The 22,657-nt window shown below is 40.6% G+C and overlaps 1 protein-coding gene across 10 annotated transcripts in view; it reads right to left on the bottom strand.

Annotated features, from left to right (window-relative positions):
* Window positions 1-22,657, bottom strand: part of RUFY3 (RUN and FYVE domain containing 3) — a 127,740-nt gene that overhangs the window by 30,509 nt on the left and 74,574 nt on the right. For all 10 annotated transcript variants that reach the window (XR_011168949.1, XM_069091476.1, XM_069091491.1 and 7 more), the window contains 7 exons: window positions 18,937-19,110; window positions 15,684-15,801; window positions 12,003-12,104; window positions 9,761-9,884; window positions 5,778-5,839; window positions 3,427-3,492; window positions 1,692-1,761 (listed from right to left, as the gene is read on the bottom strand). Coding sequence is in view for 9 of the 10 variants with exons in the window: in XM_069091476.1 (XP_068947577.1) it covers window positions 1,692-1,761; window positions 3,427-3,492; window positions 5,778-5,839; window positions 9,761-9,884; window positions 12,003-12,104; window positions 15,684-15,801; window positions 18,937-19,110 (716 nt within the window). In the remaining variant the exon portion in view is untranslated. The remainder of the gene's footprint in view (window positions 1-1,691; window positions 1,762-3,426; window positions 3,493-5,777; window positions 5,840-9,760; window positions 9,885-12,002; window positions 12,105-15,683; window positions 15,802-18,936; window positions 19,111-22,657) is intronic.

Raw genomic sequence — 22,657 nt, 5'->3', positions numbered from 1 at the left:
TTCTGCCCCAGGAGGGGGAGGGAACAGGGTAGGGGAAAGGCTTCCTTCTTGCTATGTTTGTATAATTATTTTTGTAGATAAAATGTGTGATAAGAAGTTTAAATTTAAATACATTCTTAAAATGTGTTTAATTTCTAAAGAATTGCTTTCCACTTTCATTTTATCTCCTCAGGAAAAAAAAAAAACAACCTGTAATGTTAACTATCTATTGGTTTGCTATTGTTCAGAGAGTTTTAAGAACTTTGCTGTTTTTGTCTTCTGTTAGGGTAGTGAAAAACTGAGAAGAAAAGGGGCTTCATCATTTCCAATGATCTCAGATGAGTTTTTGTTCTTAATCTCTTTCCTTTCTTCCTTCCCCAACAAATCATTAAAAGCCTAATGAGGGGGGCGGCCAGGTAGCTCAGCGAGTAGGAGCACTGGCCCCAGTGTTGGGATGACCTGGGGATCAAATCTGGGCTCATACACTTAGCACCCACCCAGAAACACCTGGCCATGTAATCTTGAGCAAGTTACTTAACCCCAATTGCTTTAAAAAAAAAAAACCTAATGAGGAAATCATGGCACCCAAAATAGTTTCACAATTCACTGGATAATTAATTGTTCCATAATGCTAAGCCCAGGAGCCAGGAACTTTGCATTTGAAATATGTATTTCCTGATGCCTTAACCTGTCCAAAGTCTTGATTTGGTCTTCAAAATGAAGACCAGAACCTTCTCCCCCCTCCACTCCCACCCCCACTTTGGAAAGCACCTTTTAAACTCTCCTTCTGCATAAAAGCAGAACCAAAACCAGGCATATGGGCTTCTTGCTGATTCCCCCACCCCCACCCCAAGTTCACATTGTTAAGGCTGGAATACTTTTCTGCTGCTATTCTGTACTGAAAGAAAGATGGTGTCTGAAAGACTGTCAAGGTTGGTGCATGGCAGGGTTGATGTGAACCCACTCAAAGACCCTTCCCTGATCTCACTGGGCAGGTCCATGTCATCTCACCAAAGAGTTTCAATAATAAAGCCAGCCAAGAGATCCTAATGAGCTAGCACTCTAAGGTGCAAAGCACTTTCTTACTGTCATCCCAATGGGTCCCCTCGACAACAGTGAACGAGGTGTTTTAATTATCCCCGATTGGCAGGTGAGGCTTTCAGAGAGGTTCAAGTCATGGTCACTTTATCTCCTAAACATCTAAGGTGGCATGGTTAAAAGAAGCTTAGGTTTGCTTTGCTGGGTTTGTGGTGTTCATGACTAGGTGAGAGGAAAGACTTCTAAAGTTCAATGTCAACTACTCTTATTATTACTCGTGTAGTAACAGTCTGACCAAAAGTACTGATACAGCATAAACAATGTTAGATCAATCTTGCATGAAAGTATAATAAATGACCAGCACCTCTCTCCTTGGCACGAACACAGCATCTTCATAAATATGATCGGCAATGTCCTCAACTTGACCAGCCACTCTGTGACCAGACTATCACGTGTTCCATCTAGAGCCCATGAATATTTTCTTAGATTGAAAAATCAAGCATGAATGGGGTCTGGGAGGGCAGGAGTTCCTAAGTTCCACAAACTCAAATTCTCTACAGAAGGAGAATGCGTATAAGTTGGAGCCAGCGGGAATCAGCTGTGCCTGGGCCGCGAAGGTCAGAAATGCCTCAATGCGAGCACCGAGCACCGCAGAAGTGCGCTAACACACCTACCTCCTCAGTCAGCTTAGTGTTAGACTTTTCTAACGCATCCACTTTGGCCTGAAGGTTGTTTACCGTTGCGCTGTCCAACAGAGAAAACAAACAAACAAGGCAATTTGAGTATTATTTTAAAAACAACTATCATGAATCAGCAGGCATGACTTCAACACTCAAAACTGGACTGAAACGTTCCACTAAAGTCTATTATAATACAACCAACCCATGTTAGGGGAGAGTGACTGACAAAGCCATTCATAAGATCATGCTGACATTTTCCACTAATACATCATCATCTCTTAGCTTGAACTAAGATTAGTAATGATTGTTTGTGAGAAACTTGGCTTTAAGGATAACACTCTTGAATATTATCCAGGCCAGTCAATATTGGGACATAAATGAAAGTTATAAAGGAGATACAGAATCTAATTTAACAAATTATTGTCCTTTTTCAACATGAATGCACTGAAGACGATGACTATGCATATCCCTACCCTCACAGAGAATGTAATTTAGTACATTCGACACAACGAAGCTCCATTAGGATCCTATAATTGATTACTGATCACTGCTTCTGTTGAGTACAGCTGGTCTCTGTCCCCTCCCCCATCTACATCCCCTACCTCACCGCCCACCCCCTGTACCCTCACAACAGCCATTTTAGGTCTTAACAAATACATGCAAAGTGTTCTTTTATCCAAAGTCCCCCCCAGAAGATCCAACCAAGCACTCCATTCAGCATTTCTTAAACTGAGTTTGTATTCAGCACTAATGGTGCTTTGCCCACCTATGGTTTTACAAAGTACCAAGCACTTGAAGTGCATACCCATGGGGAACACTGTGATGACATTGATGGATTGGCTGGTTACTACAGTCCTTAAAGATGGAGGACTGGAAAGGACAAAGAGATAAAGTCATTGACCCAAAAGTGAACAATTGTGTATAAATCCCCAAGGGACTAAATTATTGACTGACTCACTGAAAGAAAAGGTTTTCCTCCCTCTTAGTCAATTGCTTAAGTCATATACCTTTAAATTCTTAATAATCCCTTGAAAACCCCAGGCAAACCACCCTTAATTGATTTGACAAATCTGAGCTGGGTGAAACCCCAATTCCAGGGGTCTTAGTTCCACAGTGAGGATTATAAAAAAGAGCTGGACAACCCAACAGGAAACATTTACTAAAAATGCCTACCAGGTGCTAGGCTCTGAGGATACAAAGGGAAAAAGGGAACCAGTCCCTTCAAGGAGATAACATTCTTCAGGACAGAATTTTTAAATAGCACATAAATGAAGGATTTAAAAATATATTCAGACATATAGGTAATCTGGGGACTGGAAATAACCAGCAATTGGTGTTGGGGTGGGGATAGGGGTGAGAAAAAGCCTCATGTAGAAAAGGTAAGGGACATTCTGGAAGTAGAAAGAGGAAAACTTAGCAACTAATTGGGCATTGGTGGGGGGTGCTCCTGGGGAACCAATATTTCAATTGCAAAAAGCTTAAAACCAAAGGAAAAGAAAGACTCCACCTGGACTGAAATGGAGTCTATTCCAGGTACAGCTGAAGCATATTTAAACCGTGAGTCCTTTGGGGAGATTAACACTGACTGTGAGATGCTTTTGGCTGGAGCACCTGTGAATGGGTCCTAACCCATCTCTAGTACCCTTTCAACCAATTTTCCCCCCTTTCCCTCTGTTCTCTTCCCTCCATTAAATTTAGGTTAAGGTAATATAATTTATTCATTATTTACTTCAAATGTCTGTTGAGTTCTTCTACATAGTTCTTCTGATCCAAAATAGCAGTAATCTGGCCGTCTCTGAGAAAGAAAGAAATGAAAATTACCCAATGATATAAAAAAGATTACATATAATAAATACTTAATGATACAAGAGTGATGATTCCCCTCCCTCCTTTTCACAAAACAAAAAATGAAGATGACACAAAAACAGGCCCAGAAAAGGGAGTTGGGTGCCAGAATGCAGGGCCCTTGTAGGCCCAGTGAGCTAGGCAGCCTGGTATCCTGCCTACGTGCCTTAGCATGGAGCCAGCAGCAAGACCAGGGGATAAGTCCAGTCTCTGAGAGATGCTGGCTGTGTGACTGCAGCTAGTTATAGAAAAGACCTCTACTGATGAGAGGGAGTTTCCACACATGGAATGCCCATATTTCATAAGGTCTTTCTACAGCTTTTTATTTTTTTTTTTTGGAGGGGGGAAGGAAGGGCAATTGGGGTTAAGTGACTTGCCCAAGGTAACAAGGCTAGTTTTTGTGTTAAGTGTCTGAGGTCACATTTGAACTCAGGTCCTCCTGACTCTAGAGCCAGTGCTCTATTCACTGCACCACCTACCCACCCCTTTCTACAGTTTTAAAAACTTGAACAATGTGGGTTGTTGGTTGATACAAGGGAGATATTCCTTAATTCTTTAACTGAATTGCTTCCTCCTAGAAAATATGGACTCCTATCCTGACAGCCACAAGGTATGATTTTCCACCTGTAACAGGGTCTATCCCATTTTGTCCTTTTAATCAATCCAAAGACATTTAGTAAATACCTGCTATGTATAGGCACTGAGGATACAACAAGGTTATGTGATTGTTTCAAGGTCATCATTTACTGGAATGGCATGATGGTTGTTGTCCTTTGTAAGGACGGACCAAAATGACATCACTATGTTGGAGCTCAGGTACGGTGATCCGACTGACTGAGCAGAACAATATATGCCAGAGGGCTCTACCCATGGGTCGGGCACAAACAGTCCCTACAAACATGTGGGTGGAGATGACTCTAAATTTGCACATCTCATGTTTCTGAGGATATTTGTACACTGTTTCTGCCATACATACATACACACACATACACATACATACATACATACACACACACACATACATACACACACCCAAGTTGCTATATTTTTAAACGGACCAAATCTCTCAATGGATTTGAGTCCTGGTTTCAAATACTGTCTTTGTCATGTACAATCTGCATTGCTTTGGTTAAGTCCCTTAAATTCTCTGGAATTCAGTTTTCTTACACAGAAAAAGAAAAATTTATTGTGACATGATTATATAAAATCTCTATGATCAACTGGAGGAGAAAGAACTTAGGTGCTGAAAAAGACTTTTTCTAAGACCTGAGTATTCCAACATGTACTAAAGTACACATGTCCAGATTTCAATTTAGAGAAAATGGAGCATCACATGACTTTCCCAAAGTACAAGATGACCGCTGCAGAATTTCAGAAGAGGAAAGAGACCCCGGAGTCCGCCATCCATTCCCCTCATTTAGGGACGAAAACCAGAAAAGTAGGATGGCTTATAGAACATCACACCCAGGTCATAATCAGAACCCCGTTCTCCAGAATCTGGGAGTAAGAAGGCTTATATTATATATATATATATATATATATTTGTATATTATATTTATATATATTATATATACTTGTGTCTATTCATAAATACTGTAATACCTTTTTTTTTTTCTTAGCTCTAACAGAAAATACCGCAATAAAACAGCTATCCCAGCCAGGGTGAAAAACATCTGTGTAACTGTTCCATATCTATTAATTTAGGAGACACAGTGCATCTATTTTTGGTCTATTCTTATGCTGCAGAATGTATGTTTGAACAAAAATTTAAGGCAGCTCAATAGTTATTAAAGTCTAATTATAGGCTTTTATTAGTTTATAACTAGACTTTAATAATAAAAGGGAGAGTCGCTGTCTTCTGAGATTGAGAAGCAGCTACAATCCACTACAAAACCACCTTTTAAGTCAGTGGTTCTTTAAATGAGGTCCAGGGCTCCCAGACCTTTTCAAGGACTCCTACAATCCTAAAACATTTACATTTCTAATAGGGTATCAATAGCTATACTCCACAATAAGCTCTGGGTAGGAGGGTCCTTAATAATTTCTAAGAGCATAAAGGGGTCCCTGAGACCACAAAGTTTGAAAATACTCCGATTTAAATAAACAATGCCCTTTAAGTAAGAATTCAGCCATGGTTGCCCTTTCTATGCCCACCATTTTGAAATTGATAGATCACGCCTTTATCATGGACTCCCAACAATCAAAAGGAAACCCATTTTTCCTTGTATTACTTACCCTTCACTACCTTTAGTGCTGTTCCCATCCTTGAGATACATTGAAAAATCTATAACTCCAACCTACAAGAGTAATTTCCAAGATTTAATATAAAATTAAGAGTTTCACCATCTCCTGTCCAAATAGGTCCCAAATTCCACAATATTAAATTTTAGCCATTCAATCAGAAAGCATTTAAACACCTACTCTAAAAAATTAGGCTAGAAGAACCTAAAACAATTCCAGAGGACTTATGGAAAATGCCATCCGTATCTAGAGAAAGAAGAATGGAGTCTGAATGCAGAGCCAAGCAGACTATTTTCTTTTTTTGTTTGTTTTTAAATTTTTTTCTTCCTGCTCATGGTTTCTCCCATTCATTATAATTCTTCCATACAACATGACTAATGTTAAGATATGTTTAATAGAAATGTATACATAGAGCCTATATCAGACTGCATGCCGTCTTGGGGAGGGACAATGGGAGGGAGGGAGAGAAAACTTAAAACTTACGGAAGTGAATGTTGAAAACTAAAAATGAGTAAATTAAATTTAAAAAAAAATTAGTCTAGGAATTAGACAGGTACAAGGGAAGACAAAATGGAAACTGCACCTGCCCTCACAAAGCTTATATTCTATTGGGAGCAAAAGCAGGAACATAAGAGATCTAGGTAAGCACCTAGTCTCTGCAGGGGAGGTGTCTGCTTTGCTGAGCCTCAAGGGAACACAGGGATTCTGTGACTTAGCAGCAAGAAGGGGCTGCACATCCCTGACAAAAGAGATGGCCTAAGCAAAGACCCAAGGATGAGATGGAACACCTTGCTTGGGCATAACCAGGCATGACCTTTACAATAAGCCCAGAAAGGTAGCCCAGACTGTGAATGGATTTAAAAGGCAATCGCAATAGTCTGAACTGTATCCCTGTCCAATGGACAGTGGGATGGAAAGTCCTGCTCTTCAGGAGTACATCTGGTAGAGCAAAGAGACCAACTAGGAGGCTTTCACAGTACTCCAAGAGACAGGTGAGAAGGGACCTGAACCTGACCCTTCAAGTAGAGACAAGGTAAAATTTATACAATCTGGCAACTGACTGAATAATGGAAGAATAAAGGGGATGAAGAGAAAGGAAAGAATCAGGTCAACATTTACATGCCACATGGCAGTTTGCAAAATGCTTTACAAATATTATCTCATGTTTGAAAAGTGTTGCACAAATATCTCATCTTATCCTAACAACCCTGATGCAACATTATTATTATCCCCATATTATAGATAAGGAAACTGAGGCAGGCAGCAGTAGAATGAGTTGGCTAGGGTCAGAAATCCTCGAAGTGTCTGAGGTGGAATTTTAACTCAGGTTTTCCTGACTCCAGGTGCAGTCTAGCTCCTGTACCACCTGGCAGGATGGAGACTGGTGATGTGTGATGAAAAATATGTGTTACCTAGTATTGAAATGAAGTCTACTTAATTTATCAAGTCATACCCCTGTCTTGATTATATATACTTGTGTCTATCGATAAATACTGTAATACTTGAAGAAGAAGAAAAATCAGTTGGCCTGAGGAGGGTTGATATAGAAGCAACTTCTCTAAGGAAACTTTGCAGATGAAAAAAGAGAGAATAAGTGCAAGTGAAGGCAGGAGGATTTGGCCTTTGCTCAGTGTTGCTCATAGGCCGCTTCTGACCAAACTCAACCCCCATCCTGTGTTCGTTAAGATTCTCATTTTCTGTAAAAGAAGACAGTCTAGCCACACCAGATCTCAAACTGTATCATAAATCAGTAATCATAGAAACATCTGGTATTGGCTAAGAAATAGAGTGGTGGATCAGTGGAATAGATTAAGTACAAATTACATTTTAGTAATCTAGTATATGATAAAACCAAAGATCCAAGATTTTGGAACAAAAACTCATTATATGACAAAAACTGCTAGGCAAACTGGAAAGCGGTATGGCAGAAACTAGGTAGTGACCAGCATATCTCACACTGTATGCCAAGAGAAAGTCAAAGTGGGTGCATGATCTACACATAAAGAGCGATATCATAAGCCAATTAAGAGCATGAAATTCTCATACACAAAGTAGAAGAGAAAAAGAGAATTTTGTATGAAACCATCAATCTGGATTATGTATAGCTTGGTTTTTTTAAATTAATATAGAGTAAATTCAGCATGCTGTTTTCAAAGCTAAAAAATAGAATGCATGAACTAGTCTATCTGTCAGATGTATGAATAAGGGAAGAATTTAAGACCAAAGAAGATATAGAGAGCATTACAAAATGTAAAATGGGTAATTTTGGCTATACAAATTAAAAAAGGATTTTGTTGGGTTTTTTTGCTTTTTGGAAGGGGGAAGGCAGGGCAATTTGGGTTAAGTGACTTGACCAAGGTCACACAGCTAGTAAGTATTAAGTGTTTGAGACTGGATTTGAACTCAGGTCCTCCTGACTCCAGGGGTGGTCCTCTATTTACCGCACCACCTAGCAGCCCTGCAAATTAAAAAGTTTTTGCACAAACAAAAACACTATAACCAAAATTATAAGGAAAGGAGAAAACCGAGGAAAATATTTCCAACAAGTATCTCTGACAAAGGCCTCATTTCTCAAATATAGAGAGAACCAAGTCAAATTTATAAAAATACAAGTCATTCCCCAATTGATAAACTATCAAAGGATATAATCAGGCATTTTTCAGACAATGAAATCAAAGTTATCTGTAGTCATATCAAAAGAAAATTATCTAAATCACTACTGATTAGAGAAATACAGATTAAAACAACTCTGAGGTACCACCTTATACCTATCAGAGTGGCCAATGTGACAAAAAAAAAGGAAAATGCTAGATGTTGGGGACGATGGGGGAAAACTGGGACCCTAATACACTGCTGGTAAGTAAGAGTTGTGAACTGACCCAGCCATTCTGGAGAGCAATTTGGAACTATGCCTAAAGGACTATAAACTCTGCATACCCTTTGATCCAACAATACCACTACTGGGTCTATATACTGAAGACACCCAAAAACAGGAAAAGGACATAACTGGGTAAACATATTTATAGCAGCTTTTTATGGTGCTCAAGAATTGGAAATCAGAGATGCCCATCAATTGGGGAATGGCTACACAAGCCGTGGTATATGGCAGCAACGGAATATTATTGTGCTAATGAAAAATGACAGGCAAGATGATTTCAGAAAAACTTGGACTTATATGAACTGATACATAGTGAAGTGAACAGAACCAGGAGAACATTGTACACAGTAACAGCATTACTGTTCAATGAATAACTGTGAATGACTTAACTATTCTCAGCAATACAGTGAACCAAGACAATCCCAAAGGACTAATGATGAAGCAGACTATCTACCTCCAGAGAAAGAACTGACATTGACTGAATACAGACTAGTGCATACTATTTTTCACTTTCTTTCTTTCACTTTTTCTTTTATTTGAATCTTCTTGTACAAAATAACTAATATGGAAATGTTTCACATAATTGCACATGGATAACCTAGATCTGATTGCTTACCATCTCAGGGATGGGGGAGGGAAGGAGGGATAGAATTTGGAAGTCAAAACTCTGAATAAAAATGTTTTTAAAAATTGAAGGAAAAAAGATTCTCATTTTCTTTCATCCTGTTTTTCTTTTTAATTCATTTCAGAGAGGTATCCCGTCTTCACTTTCAAATACCACCACTTTTCCTTCCCCCTTTTCCAATCCTGAATTCTCCTTCCCCCAGGGTGAAACTTGACAGTGATTCATCTCTAGCATTTTATTCAGCAGAGGGGAAGATTTATAGCAATGCAGTATAATTAGGAGAAAGAAGACTATCAAATGCTGGCTTTTGGGAAGCATTAAAAAAAGCCTATCTAGAGTCTATGCAGGTCCCTCATCTCTTATGTTCACATGAGAATTAATCAAAGGACTCCTAACTGTGACTCATTTATAAGACCCTTCTTTAATTTGGCTGCTGGAACCATGCTGACCTAGATACTGAGAGCAGCTGCATACCTGGGAGTCCAAATCTTCTCCTTTCATGCAGAAATTAGCATCAATGACATTCAGACCCACTAACAAACCAGCGATGATTGCCCCTTCCTCTTCCATCATCAGGGCATTGGGCTCATAGAATTCACTGCAAGACAAAGCCAGGAGAAGGCTCACACACATAAACTTCTCAAGAACTCTATAACCTTCATTAAGCCAGAGGCAGAAAAAGTACATTATTGTATCTGAACACTAAATTTTCCCTAACTATGCAGAGATGCTACAAACTGGACTAGATCTGATTTTTCCTTCTCTTCCTTTCGCTTGGCGATTCTCCCTTAGCAAGTTGGGAAATTTCTGAAGGTCAAAGGGAGAAGGAACAAAGGCTGTGGCTGAGTTCTAAGGTGGATAAGGAAAGGGCTCCTCTACCAGCAAAGGGACCAGTTATTTTCACTCTGTATACTGAAGGAAACCTGACACATGCTGGCTTTATGATCTTTCTGTTCTCCCAATAACTCTCCTCAAAACTGGGTGACCCATGCATTCAGAAGTGGAGGACAGCATTCTTGACTTCAACAGTTAAGAAATCTTTGCTCTGTCCTAGGAACTAACATCACTGTTAGGCCACGGTACAGAGACTTCATTTATTTTTTATCAGACAGTTATAGAAAACAGAGAAATATGGCCAAGTCAATAATCTCAAGAAGAGGTAATCTGGCTTGGAACTTCCACATGTTCAATGATGCCCCGAAGTCAAGAGACTAATCCCTGGTCTGCCCCTGCTGGGCGGTCTGCTCCAGGGCCCCCATCTGCTTCTGAATTCCTATCATACTGATGGTGCATGTTATATATTACCACCATCAACAGTTCTGTGGTGGTGAAGTCTTTCCTCCCTAATTATAAAGTAAGTTGGTGGTTTTTTTGTTTGTTTTGTTTTCTACAAAAACTGGGAAAGGTCATTGCTCTTTTGATCCTTCAGTGATTAGCACTTAGCAGGCCTTTGTATAAATATTTGCTGACTCAAGGGTAACAGAATCTGCCCAGGTGAAGGAAGGAGTAGAAAGAGTATGGGAGAAGCTCATCTCTGGAGATCTCTGGATGGATCCCCTTGACTCCATTCACAACAACGCCCTATGCACTGGAACACTTGCATTCCTCCACTAAGGGGAAGGCAGGGTGGTGGTAAATGAGCTTGGGTTGTCCAAGCTCGCCTGAGCTTTCTCTAGCAAAGAAGGCACTTGGGGGGGGGGGCAGCAAGGAAGCATCTTAGCCCAGACAGGACCCACCAGGCTCTGTGCCCACCTGTACTAGGCAGCTCTGCTCAGTGGCCTAATACTTCCCTAATGCTCTCTCAGATTCCGAAAGTCTTATTACTAGGAGTCCCTGCCAAGTGCCACCTAGACAATGAACGGTCCAAAAGCCTTCCTTGTTCTAAGGTGAGAAGTTTGGGGTGAACAGGTTCTTTTTACAAGCCATTTTTACTGACATCTTTGTTTTTTATACAGCCTTCATTTGAAAATACGTCTTTCCCCTATGCCCTAGTCATTAAGCCATCCCTTATGAGGGATAAAGATATGAATTGGAAGGATCTTTAATTTCACTGGCACAGGGGAGACCTAGATGATGAAAGAAAAAAGAAAAATAGGGAGAAAGAAAGAAAGAAAGGAAGAAAGAAAGAAAGAAAGAAAGAAAGAAAGAAAGAAAGAAAGAAAGAAAGAAAGAAAGAAAGAAAGAAAGAAAGAAAGAAAGAAAGAAAGAAAGAAAGAAAGGAAGGAAGGAAGGAAGAAGGAAGGAAGAACAAGTTTATGTGGTTATTAATAAATAAAAAGACAAGAAAGAAATGAAAGAAGGAAGGAAGGAAAGAAAAAGAACAAAGGAAGGGAAAGAGAGAAAGAGGGAGGGAGGAAAAGAGAAAGAATGAACAAACAAAAGAAAGAGATAGAAAAAAAAATAGAAATAAAAGCATTTTAGTAAAATCAACCAACACAGCAAACAAGTCTGACAGTGTATGCAAGATTACATACCCAGAGTCCTCCAAGTCTGCCAAGAAGGGAAGGAGGTGTATTTTCTCATCTCTTCACCAGGGCTGAGCTAGATCATTATCATTACATAGCATTCAGTTTTGTCTGAGAGACTGAACACCTTTCTGTCTAGAGGTTGGCAGTGAATGATGTCAGACGTGTTGTGAGTGGAAAAGACAAATCTCTTTCTTTCAGGTAGGAAGCTCCCCCACAAGGAGCAAAGCTCTCTAAGATGTGACTCTCACCTGAGAAGCTCCTTCTTATTGATCAGGGCTTTCATATATTCCGAGAGCTTCTTCTGCATTAATGCCAAGCGGAGCCAGGCTCTCCCTCTGCCCACAGGTGTCCTAAAGGACAGGTAAAAGCAAGGTGAGAGGTATGTTACCATTCAGTCACCTGGGAGCCTGACCTCAGTGATTCTAGCCAGAAACGTCTGCAGGGCGGCATTCTATCTGCCGTGCACTTCTCTCTGTGATTTCCACCAAATGACCTAGAAGAGAATTTTCCTCCTAGATTTGCACAAAGAGACCTCCTTAAATGCTGGCTGCAAATGTCTTACCAGAAATTACTAAGGGAGAACTAAGAAGTTCAGCATGCAAAGTATAGGTGATCAATAGTATCTCTTAGGCCATCATTCCCAAACCCCCAGAAAATCAGATCAAATCTAACTTTATGAGGTTTCCCATTCCCCCTTACTACATCTTAGAGAATATTTTTAAAACTGCCCTTTTTTACTATTGTGACATGGACAAATATCAAGAAATGGAATTATTTCCCTATACAAAGAATAGAAAAAAGGATACCCACGCTACAAATTATTTTTAAATATTTCAAATTTAACACATTAGTTCCCACACCTCCCCTGCTCATCTGTGTCAACTTCTAAAGGTCTTTCTGCTATTTTCTGATTGTTTTAAAAGAAGATTCATCAACACTTTTTCTTTCCTTTTTAATTTTAGAGTCACTATCTCTGGTCCAAACACAAAAATAAAACCTCTGCCTTGTTACAAATAAGTATAGTCACACACACACACACACACATTGGCTCTGTCTATCTAAAAACTTATGTCTCATTCTGCATTTGAGAATCTAATACCTCTCATCTATAGGTTTCTAGGAATCACAACTGGCCACTGAATGGATTTGTGTTCTTAAGTCTTTCACAGCTGTTTTCCTTTACAAGACTGTGGTCTTCTGGTTCTGCTCAATTCACTCTGCGTCAGCTCATAAAAAATTCTTCCCAGGTTTCTCTGAATCCATCCAGTACAATAATGTGCCATTACATTCATAAACCACGATTTGTTCAGTCATTCTCCAAATGATGGGTACCTCCCTAGTCTGGAGTTCTTGGACACAACAAAAGTATCGCAACAGATACTTTTGGAGAGGTGGGTCCTTTTCCTTTTATTTCCTTGGGAAAAATCCCTACATATATCATATGGTGACTTTTTGGGGACAGCTCCAAATTGCTTACAAGGACAGTTGAATTGCTTCACAGTTCCTTCAACAGGGCACTGGTGTGCCTGTCCTGCCAAAGCCCCATCAACAATTGGCAGTCTGTTTTTTATCATTTTTTGCTGATCTGATAGGGGGAGCATCAAATCTCAGAACTGTCTTAATTTTCAGAGCATTACTACCTATGGCTGTCCATATCTTGTTTTTCTTTATCCTTTGGAGAACCGCCTGTTCATTCTCTATGACTATTTATCTTTTGGGAATGGAGTCTGTTTTATATAATAGAAAAATATTTCTATATAATAGAAATTTGCTACAAAGATGTTTTCATTTAATTTTCATTGCATTTTATTTTGGGGAAAACTTTCCAGTTTTCACAGAATTGTCCATTTGCTCACCCTGTGAACATCTCTACCCCTTATTCAGTCAAAAACTCTTTCCTTCTCCAATATTATGAAAGGCATCTTCACTCCTTTCTTCTAATTTGTGATAGGACATTTCATATCTAGATCATGTGTCCACTTGGAATTTATTCTGTTACGTGATTTCAGATGAAAGTTGAAACCAAATTCTTGACAGAATGTTTTTTAGCTTTGTGGGCAGTTTTTGAGTTGGCTCCTGAATAGTCAATTTCCTTGGGTTTAGAGATCACTGTGCTACTATGTTTGACTGCTTCTGGGTCATGTGTCTCTAAGCTGCTCTCATGATCAATTTTTCTATTTTTTTTTGACTAGTACCAAAAAGTTTGGATGATTCCTGCTCTGTAAGAGTTTGAGATCTGGTACTGTACTGCACCAAAGTATTTTTTTAAACCTCTATTGATATAATTACATCATTTAAGTTGATTTGGTTATGAATATGGTCTGTTATGTTCACAATTTACCAAACAGTGAACCAATCCTCATTCCTGGGGTGACATTCTATTTTTCAGGGAACCCATCACTTGGGTAAAGTCGTATTTCCTATTTATTCTCCTTTTAATTTGCTTCCTCCTCAACTCATTTCATTTGTAATTTCCTTCTGATCTCTCATTTCCTTTCTTGTGGCTACTCTTGTAGCTCTGGAAGCCAGTCCATTTTTCCCTCTGAAGGTTTCCTAGTTGCTGTGTGCTCACTCTCTTCTTCTGGGTTTGCCTCTAGAGTTTCTTTTAACCCAGAGCATTTCTTCACTGTTTTCTTCTTTTTATTCATATTTTCGGTCTCTGGTGATTGGGGGTTTTGCACTTAGCCCAATCCCATCTAGAAATCTTGGATGCGTTGTCTAAGGCTTGTTTAGTCCCATTCTTTTTGTGTTCAGGGTGCTGCTGCCTCCGCTGCTCTGGATAAGATGGCAGATATTAGCCTCAATTCCCAGCTTCTGAATCAGTCTCTTGGTTGTCTAGTGTGGGTTTTAATCCCAACTGGGCTTTGCCTTCTTGCATGACCCACGCTGGGACTCAGTTCTATTTTATCGTCAGGTGACGGCAAAATGAAGCCCATCATGCTGGTCTGGGGGCCCCTGGCACAGTTCCCATCCCTACTGTGCTTCTCCACCTTCTACCCTTCCCCCACCTGCACACACATACAGACACTTGCACCCAATAGATGAGTTGACCCTGTCTTCTCCTCGGCTCTTGGTGCTTCGAGGGATGCACATCCCGGCTCAACCCTGCCATGTAATGAACCATGGGGGCTGGCTCTGATCCATGCCTATGTTCTGAGACACTGGATGTATCAGGTTCCTGACTGCCGGTGCTCACATGGGCGGGAGAGTCCCATGCTCAGGGGCTGGCTGACTGGCTGCAAGTCCATTTGCAAGAGCTTTCCCCGGCATCCTCTCTCCACCACCTGGGGCATTCCTCATTTCCTTCATTCCTTGAAGCAGGTTCAGCGGTTCTCCCTGGATCCCTCGGTCTTTTGTAGGGGAAGCTTTGGAGTGGATGCCTGAGCTTCCTTCTGTGTTTTCAGATTTCTCTATTCCGTGATAGAGTCCTTCTGGATTCTTCTTCAGATGCGGCAGGGAGAACTATGCTTCCTATCATGTTCTCCCTTCCTATCTTGCCTGGAAGTCCATCCGAGAGAAAGTCTGGGGTGTTGCCTGGTATGGCTCAGCCTTTTGTTTTACTACAATTTTGCGTCTTCTCAATTCTGTTTTCAATTCTTAGCCATATATTTTTTATTCTTCTCATCAGTCAGAAAATCACCGCTATAATTCCAGTTTCCCAGACTCGATGTTTCTTATCAACAATCCGCCCCCAAAACAGAAAGGTTTGACATGAAGAGATCTGAGGTAGAATGTCAGTTCTCCCTCGAAGGTAGCGATCTGTTCTTAGGTTTGCACATTACCAGCCCCCACCCTTCCCCCCCAGTGCCTAGTCACAACAAGCACTCAGCATTTACACTGGGTAATCACCAGACACCACCATCTCACTCTACAGCCTGAGAGTGAACAACGGATTTAATCTGGAAGCAGTAATCCAGGATCTTACTCACTTAAGGCCTGGAAGATCTTTGACACTTGCGGTGATCTCTCCGGCTTCAGGAACAAGCTTCTCCACCAGTTCCAGGGGGCCCCAGAAGGATTTATTTTGCCCAAGAAAAGTTTTCTTGGCTAAGGCAAAGAGACAAAAAAAATAGTTTTGTTGTTTTTTTTTTCCTTTGCTTCAAATAGTTTTCAGGGAGCTCATCCAAAGGGTGAGTTGACTTTCTAAAATTACTCATGTTATTTATATCAGAGACATGGGGTGAAGGTTAACTCAGACATTCAGTGATTTAGGAAGAAGGGAGAGGTTATAAGAGACAGAGAGAGACAAAGATATGAAGAGACTTAAACAGTATCTGGGAGCAAGGCTTGGAATCAAGAAGCCCTGAATTCAAATCTGGATTCAAAACACTTACTAGCTTACAAATCACTTAGCCTCTGTCTGCCTCAGTCTCTTCATCTATAAAATGGGGATAAAAGCACCCACCTCCCTGGGTTGTTCAGGATCAAATGAAGTAAGATTTGGAAACCACTTAGTAAATGCTATGTCAATATTAACTATAATCGTTACTATTATTGCAATTAATTGGTCTGTTGCCAATTTTTAGCACCTCTGGCCATCATCCTACTCAATCTTCTTTCTTACTTTTAGGCATTTCCAATACTTAGTTTGTTATCTCGAGTCATCTTAATCCTGCCACCCTGAACAATCGAGGGACTTTCTCTTCCCTAGTATTTACATCTACAAATCTTTTCCACTTATGAGTCATAAGTTATCAAATGAGCTTCCTTTTATTTTGCATTTTGGTTTGGAAATCCAATCATTCACTTTTAAGCAACAAAATAAATTTTTTTTGGTGTTATTAGCATGACTTTTCAATAAATTTTTAACATTTTTTTTTTAATTTGAGTTTTAATTTTTCTCCCTCCCTCTCTCCCTCCAGGCTCTCCCCAACCCACCCTCTGAGAAGACAAGCAATACAGTATCAACCATACACGTGAAAGCAAAGCAACAAAAACATTTAAAAAGAAGCAATGGCTTTGGAAGGAACATTTCCGCTAAGGTATATGTTTTATGTTTTTAGAGGATGTGCTAACAATTGAGAATACCACTAAACAATTCATCATTTTAAAAGAAATACATTATTTGTTGAGTTATTAATGCCTGATAACTTTAGAAGGAGATACTTCTTAAGACAATCGACTCTAAAATGCTTAGAAAAGTCTGATTTACTCCTCTATTTGGTAACAGATGAACAGGAGTTTTCTAGGATTTGGATGTATTTTAACCTGACATATTCTACTAAGAAGTAGTAGAAAGAACACTGACTTTGGGCGTAAAAGGACCCGCGTCTGAATCGTGGTTTAGCCTACACCGTCTTTCAGCCCTGGCTCTCTGGTCCTATAAAATTTTTTATTCTCCTATTGCAGAATAAAATTTTGTTATGAGTTCTACTATATTGTAGCAAATACTAAGGACCAAATGTATTTTTAAGCATACCCTACCTCTTTATTAATTTGTAGCCTGTTGGTACTGGAATCACTGACCCAAAGTACCCAAAGATGGCCACCCATACTTCCGTGTACAATGCCGGTGCTGCCCATCTGTGAGCAGAATCCCATCTGGAGCCCTGAGAGCCTTGGGATTAACATGATGTGGTTCCTATTTAACTACGAGCTGGAAGAACCCTCAGTGATCATTCTAATTTCCTTATCTTATCCATGAGGAACACCGATCCTGACATCTGGTGAAGGGCTCAATCCACTGCGGCAGCTTAGGGACAGAGGTCATGCTGCCCCTCTTGACAAAGTGTCTTTTAACTTAGGACTGTTCAAAGTTAAAGACTTGGAATTCTGTTCTGTGCAACAAATTAAGGATGTATTCAGTGACGCAGGAGGTAGTCCTTATGATGGCCAAGAATTTTCTGAGAGTCTCTTACTAAGACAGTTGAACAGGGGAGAATCATTCCTTTGAGCATTAAATTTGTCAGCATTCGAGAGGAATTAAACTTATTAATAATAATACTAGTTTGTATTTCTATGGGCAGCCAGATGGTACAGCAGACAGACACTGGGCCTGGAGTCAGGAAGAACTGAGTTCAAATCTGGCCTCAGGCACTGACTAGCTGCGTGACCCTGGGTAAGTCACTTTACCCTGTTTGCCTCAGTTTCCTCAAAATGAGCTAGAAAAGGAAATGGCAGAGAAATGCCAATTCTGATCCTTAGCCGACTATCTCGAGTCTTATGACTTATGACTCATAAGTGGAAAAGATTTGTAGATGTAAATACTAGGGAAGAGAAAGTCCCCTATTTAGGTTGGCAGGATTAAGAAAACTCGAGATAGTAAATGCCCTGACCCCTATATGGGGTCATGAAGTGTCAAACACAACTAACTGAATTGACTGGACAACAAAAAGGATTTCTACAGCATTTTAAGGCTTGCAAAGCCCTTTCCATACATGATTTCATTTCATCATCACAATAATTGTGTGAAGGAGGTGTTATAATGATTACCCCCATTTTACAGATGAGTAAACTAAGGCACAAAACAATTAAGGGACTTGTCTAGGGTCACACAGCGATCTCCTGACTCAAAATCCAGCAATTTATCTACCATGCCACCTTATAAGAGTGAGGGTATGGGGGCGGCTAGGTGGCGCAGTGAGTAAGAGCACCGGCCCCAGAGTCAGGAGGACCAGGGATCAGTTCTGGCCTCAGATACTTAACACCCACACAAAATAACTGGCTGTGTAACTTTGGGCAAGTTACTTAACCCCAATTGTGTTAAAAAAAAAAAGTGAGGGTATGGAAAGAACACTGCATTTAGAGTCAAAGCAGGTGAGTTCAAATCCCAGCTCCACCGATTACTAAATGTATGACCCCAGGGGAGACATTACACCTCTTCTGGGTTTTAGTTCATCATCTGAAAATGAGGAAGCCAGACTAGCTGCCGCTCCTTCCAGACCCTAAAGCCTATTTAGAATGCTGCCATGGTTGATTTTATGTAGTTAAATACAGGGCTTTATTCTCCAAGAGACATGAGCACTGGGCTTTAAATATGGTAACTGTGAGCTGATATATATGTACAGAGACAGAGGAGAGGGAGAGAGAGGGAGAGAGAGGGAAAGAGACAGAGAGACAGAGACAGAGAGACAGAGAGAGACAGAGAGAGAGAGAGAGAGAGAGAGAGAGAGAGAGAGAGAGAGAGAGAACAAGAGCAAACAACCCCCTAACATGACCTGCACAACACGCTCAGGACCGAACCTTTTAAGCCATGCTTCAGGCAGTGCTCCATGACCACAAAGAACTGCTGGAGAGGCGCGTAGTCAGAGTCCAGGGTCCTTCCCAGGTTCAGCGCAGACTCGATCAGCCCCTTTATGCTCAGCTTGGCCATATTCATCAGGTTCATTCGTTCATTGGCCATCAGGTAATTGGGATCTGTAAACAAAAGGGAGATGGGGCTCAGTTACCTCCAAAGTCATAACAAGCCGGGCACTGGGGCCCACTCTAGTGACTGACCACACGGGAAGTCTGCTAGACACACACATAATGCCCTCTTTGCCTCCTTAACATTTCCCCACAACATCTGATCCCCATAACCAAAAAATGACGTCTGGACCATCTGTGAACCTTGACAGGGTGTGTGCCCACTGTTCTGGGCTAGACTTGACCCCGTCCAGTCCCCAGGTAGTTGATGTTTGATATTAGGATGAGATGAGACACTCATTCAAACAACAGTCATGGCAAAAAAAAGGGCATTAAAGGAGGATAAGCAGCCAGGACGGAGCAGGCTGGTTAGCTGAGCCGTGCCCTCAGCCTGGGCTGTGGTCTGTAACTCAGGTGTCTTCCCGGCTTCGTTACCTCCAGTTTGTCCAGTCTAGGGCTTGGTTGCATGTCCCCCATTGGACCATGAGCTCCTCAAGGTAGAGACTTTGTATCTCCAGAGGTTAGAACAGTGTCCAGTACCTAGCAAGTGTTTCATAAATGTTTACTGACTGGTCTGCCAAGCATCAGATCAAGCCTGGAGCTCCCAGCCTGCCAACCACGAAGGGATGTCAGTCTGGGCCAGTCAAGTTCCAAGGTCTAGTTCAGCATCTTGTAAGGAAAACCTAGTCTAATTTGCATGGGGGAAGGGCTTAAATTACCTTTCCCACCATAGCAGCTTTTCAGTAAAGACATTTTTTTTTCAAGACCAAAGAGTTAAGACCTGAAGATGTGTATTAAAAGCTGCCTATGATGTATAGGTCAAAAAAGGGAAAAGACTGTGCTAACCACACGGAATGCCCACATGTGTCTGATGACTCCAGAGCCTTTAAAAAGCTATTCAAATGAAACTTCTCAGCACGAGTCTTACACATGGCACTTTAAGGTGACCTATGTCATCTCCTTTGATCCTCATGAAAACTCAGGGAGAGGAGTTATTATTATCCCCATTTTACAGGTGAGTAAACTAAGGCTGAGACTGAATGGCTTGCTCAAAGTCACACAGCTAGTTAAGTGTGACAGAATTCAAACTCAGGTCTTCCTGTAAGTAATTTTACTGGCTACCAATTTTCTCCCATAGATGGTAACCCAACTGAACAATTGCTAGACACCTACAATGTACAAAGCTAACACAATTCTGCTCTTCAGTGAATAGAGGTGACGGTGGGCTCTCAAAAGCTATGGAAGTCAAGTGTGATGGGGCTCTGAGTCCACTCCAGGCCTTAGACTGTGCCCCCTGGCTTAGGACCAGCCCAGCATGAGCACTGACTTCCAAGTGACCACAGTGACCAATGAAATAAGCGCAAATGGCCGGCCCTCTGTCCTGTGCAGCCACCCTCCAACCCATCAGGGATGAAGGCAAAATGGCAGCTCGTGCACAGAGGACACTAGGAATCACTTGGTTTTCATAGCAGCCATAACCATTCATTTAACTCCAAAAGTTCAACGACCAGTAAATTATTCGTGTGATGGAGAAAGTGAAACAATTCCACTGACAAACATTTACTAAGCACCCAGTGTGTGCCAGATACTGTGCTAAGTGCCAGGGATACAAAGAGAGGGAAAAGATGGTCCCTGCCCTCAAGGAGCTTACAATCTAACCACAGCAATAGAAGCATTCTTGCTATACATGAAACCAGAAGACAAAGCAGTTGCAGCTCCATCTACCTATGAACCAATGAATCCAACTGACAAGGAATTACTAAGCTCTGACTATGTTCTAGGCATGGAAATACAAAGAATGAAGAAACCTCTGCTTTCAAGGAGTTTACAATTCTTGGTGGTGAAGATACAACCAGAAGATACTGATGCCTAGGATATACAGGATAAATACAAATTTAAATCGAAGTTCTTAAATACAAGGTGGTTAGGAAGGGAAAGCACAAGCCAGTGGGAGGCAGGGATCAGGAAAGGGGGTGCATTCCAAGCGTGGGGGGTAAGATGACATGTTGCATCTGGAAGACAGAAGAGAGAGAAGGCCAATTTGGCTGGATCTCAAAGTATGGGAAGGACAGTGATGTCCAATGAGTCTGGGAAGATAGAGTGGGGACAGGTCGTGAAGAACTTTGAAAGCTAAACAGAAGAGCGAAAAATCACTTTGGCAGCAGTATGCAGGATAGATTGTTATGAAGAGAAACTTGAGGGAGGGAGACCAATTAGGAGCCCTCAAAATAATTAAGTACAGAAGTGCTAAGGACCTCAACTAAACTAGTAGCTATAGAGAGAAGGGACAGATAAGATATTATAGAGGTAGGAAAAGCAAGACTTGGCCAAGGAATGGTGTCATAGGAAGTGAGAAGTGGACCTAAAGAGGAAAATAGATGGCTTTATAGGATGAGTTCAGACAGACCAATACAGTTGTTGGACGGATTTGTTTCATTATTCCTATATGACTATATGTTTACTTTCTCAAAGGGAAGGAGGAGAGGGAAATGTAGAAGGGGGAGAATTTTTTTCAAAATTTAATTTAAAAAACTACATTTGGGAAGGATCCTTCAATGTGATGGGGATCATATATGGCAAAAAAGGATATGAAACTGTAATACTTTTGCACAAACAAAATCAATGCAGACAGGGATAATACCAACAGAAAGGAAAAAATACCTTTCCATTAAGTCTCTGAAAAAATCTGATAATGAGGACATAAACGGAATTAACACAAATATAAGACCAAGAGTCGTTCTCTAATAGTTAAATGGGAAACAATCTTTAAAAGAATTACAAAAGGCTATCAACAACCATATGAAATACTGTTGCAGATTACTAATAACAAAAGAAATTTCAATGGAAACAACTGAGACTTTACCTTATGTGCAGCAAATGAGCAAAGTGACCAAAAACCAGGATAGTCAAAGTCTGAGGGGAAGTGAGAATATGTGATGGGTGGAGTTCTCAAATACTCCATTCATTCTGGAAACCACTTTTGAGAAAAGTTACCAAACTGTTCATGTCTTTTGACTCAGCAATCCTATGACTAACTCCAAGGAGTGGGAAAAAAAAGGCAGAAAGGTCACAAAGTTCTCCAAAATATTCATAGTAATGAATTTTGTGGTAGGAAAAAACTAGATGCAAAAGTCCATCTATTAATGAATTGATACATGAAAATAATAAATCATTTTACAGTTAAGAAATTGGAAATATTTGGAATCCTGAGAAATACAGGAAGATTTATAAGAACTGATACAGAGGCCAGCGAGGTGGCACAGTGAACAGAGCAACAGCCCTGGAGTCTGGAGGACCTGACTTCAAATTTGATCTCAGAAACTTTACACTTACTAGCCATGTGACCTTGGGCAAGTCACTTAACCCCAATTGCCCTGCCTTCCTCCCTCCAAAAAAGCAAAAACAAAAACAAAAGAACTGATACAAAGTAAAATGAGCAAAAACCAGAAGAATACAAAATGCTCAAAAATATAAATAAATCACTAAAAGAAAGTTAACTCTAGGAAACTGACAAACCAGCACCAAAATGATGGAGAATGGCTGTGGAAAAGATCAAGAA

The sequence above is a fragment of the Petaurus breviceps genome, unplaced genomic scaffold (assembly GCF_028583685.1).
Source record: "Petaurus breviceps papuanus isolate PSGF00001 unplaced genomic scaffold, PetGlider_PUasm1.0 126, whole genome shotgun sequence".
Taxonomy (NCBI): Eukaryota; Metazoa; Chordata; class Mammalia; order Diprotodontia; family Petauridae; genus Petaurus; species Petaurus breviceps.
The sequence above is the reverse complement of the archived record's forward strand: the minus strand, read 5'-3'. Positions and strand labels throughout refer to the sequence as shown.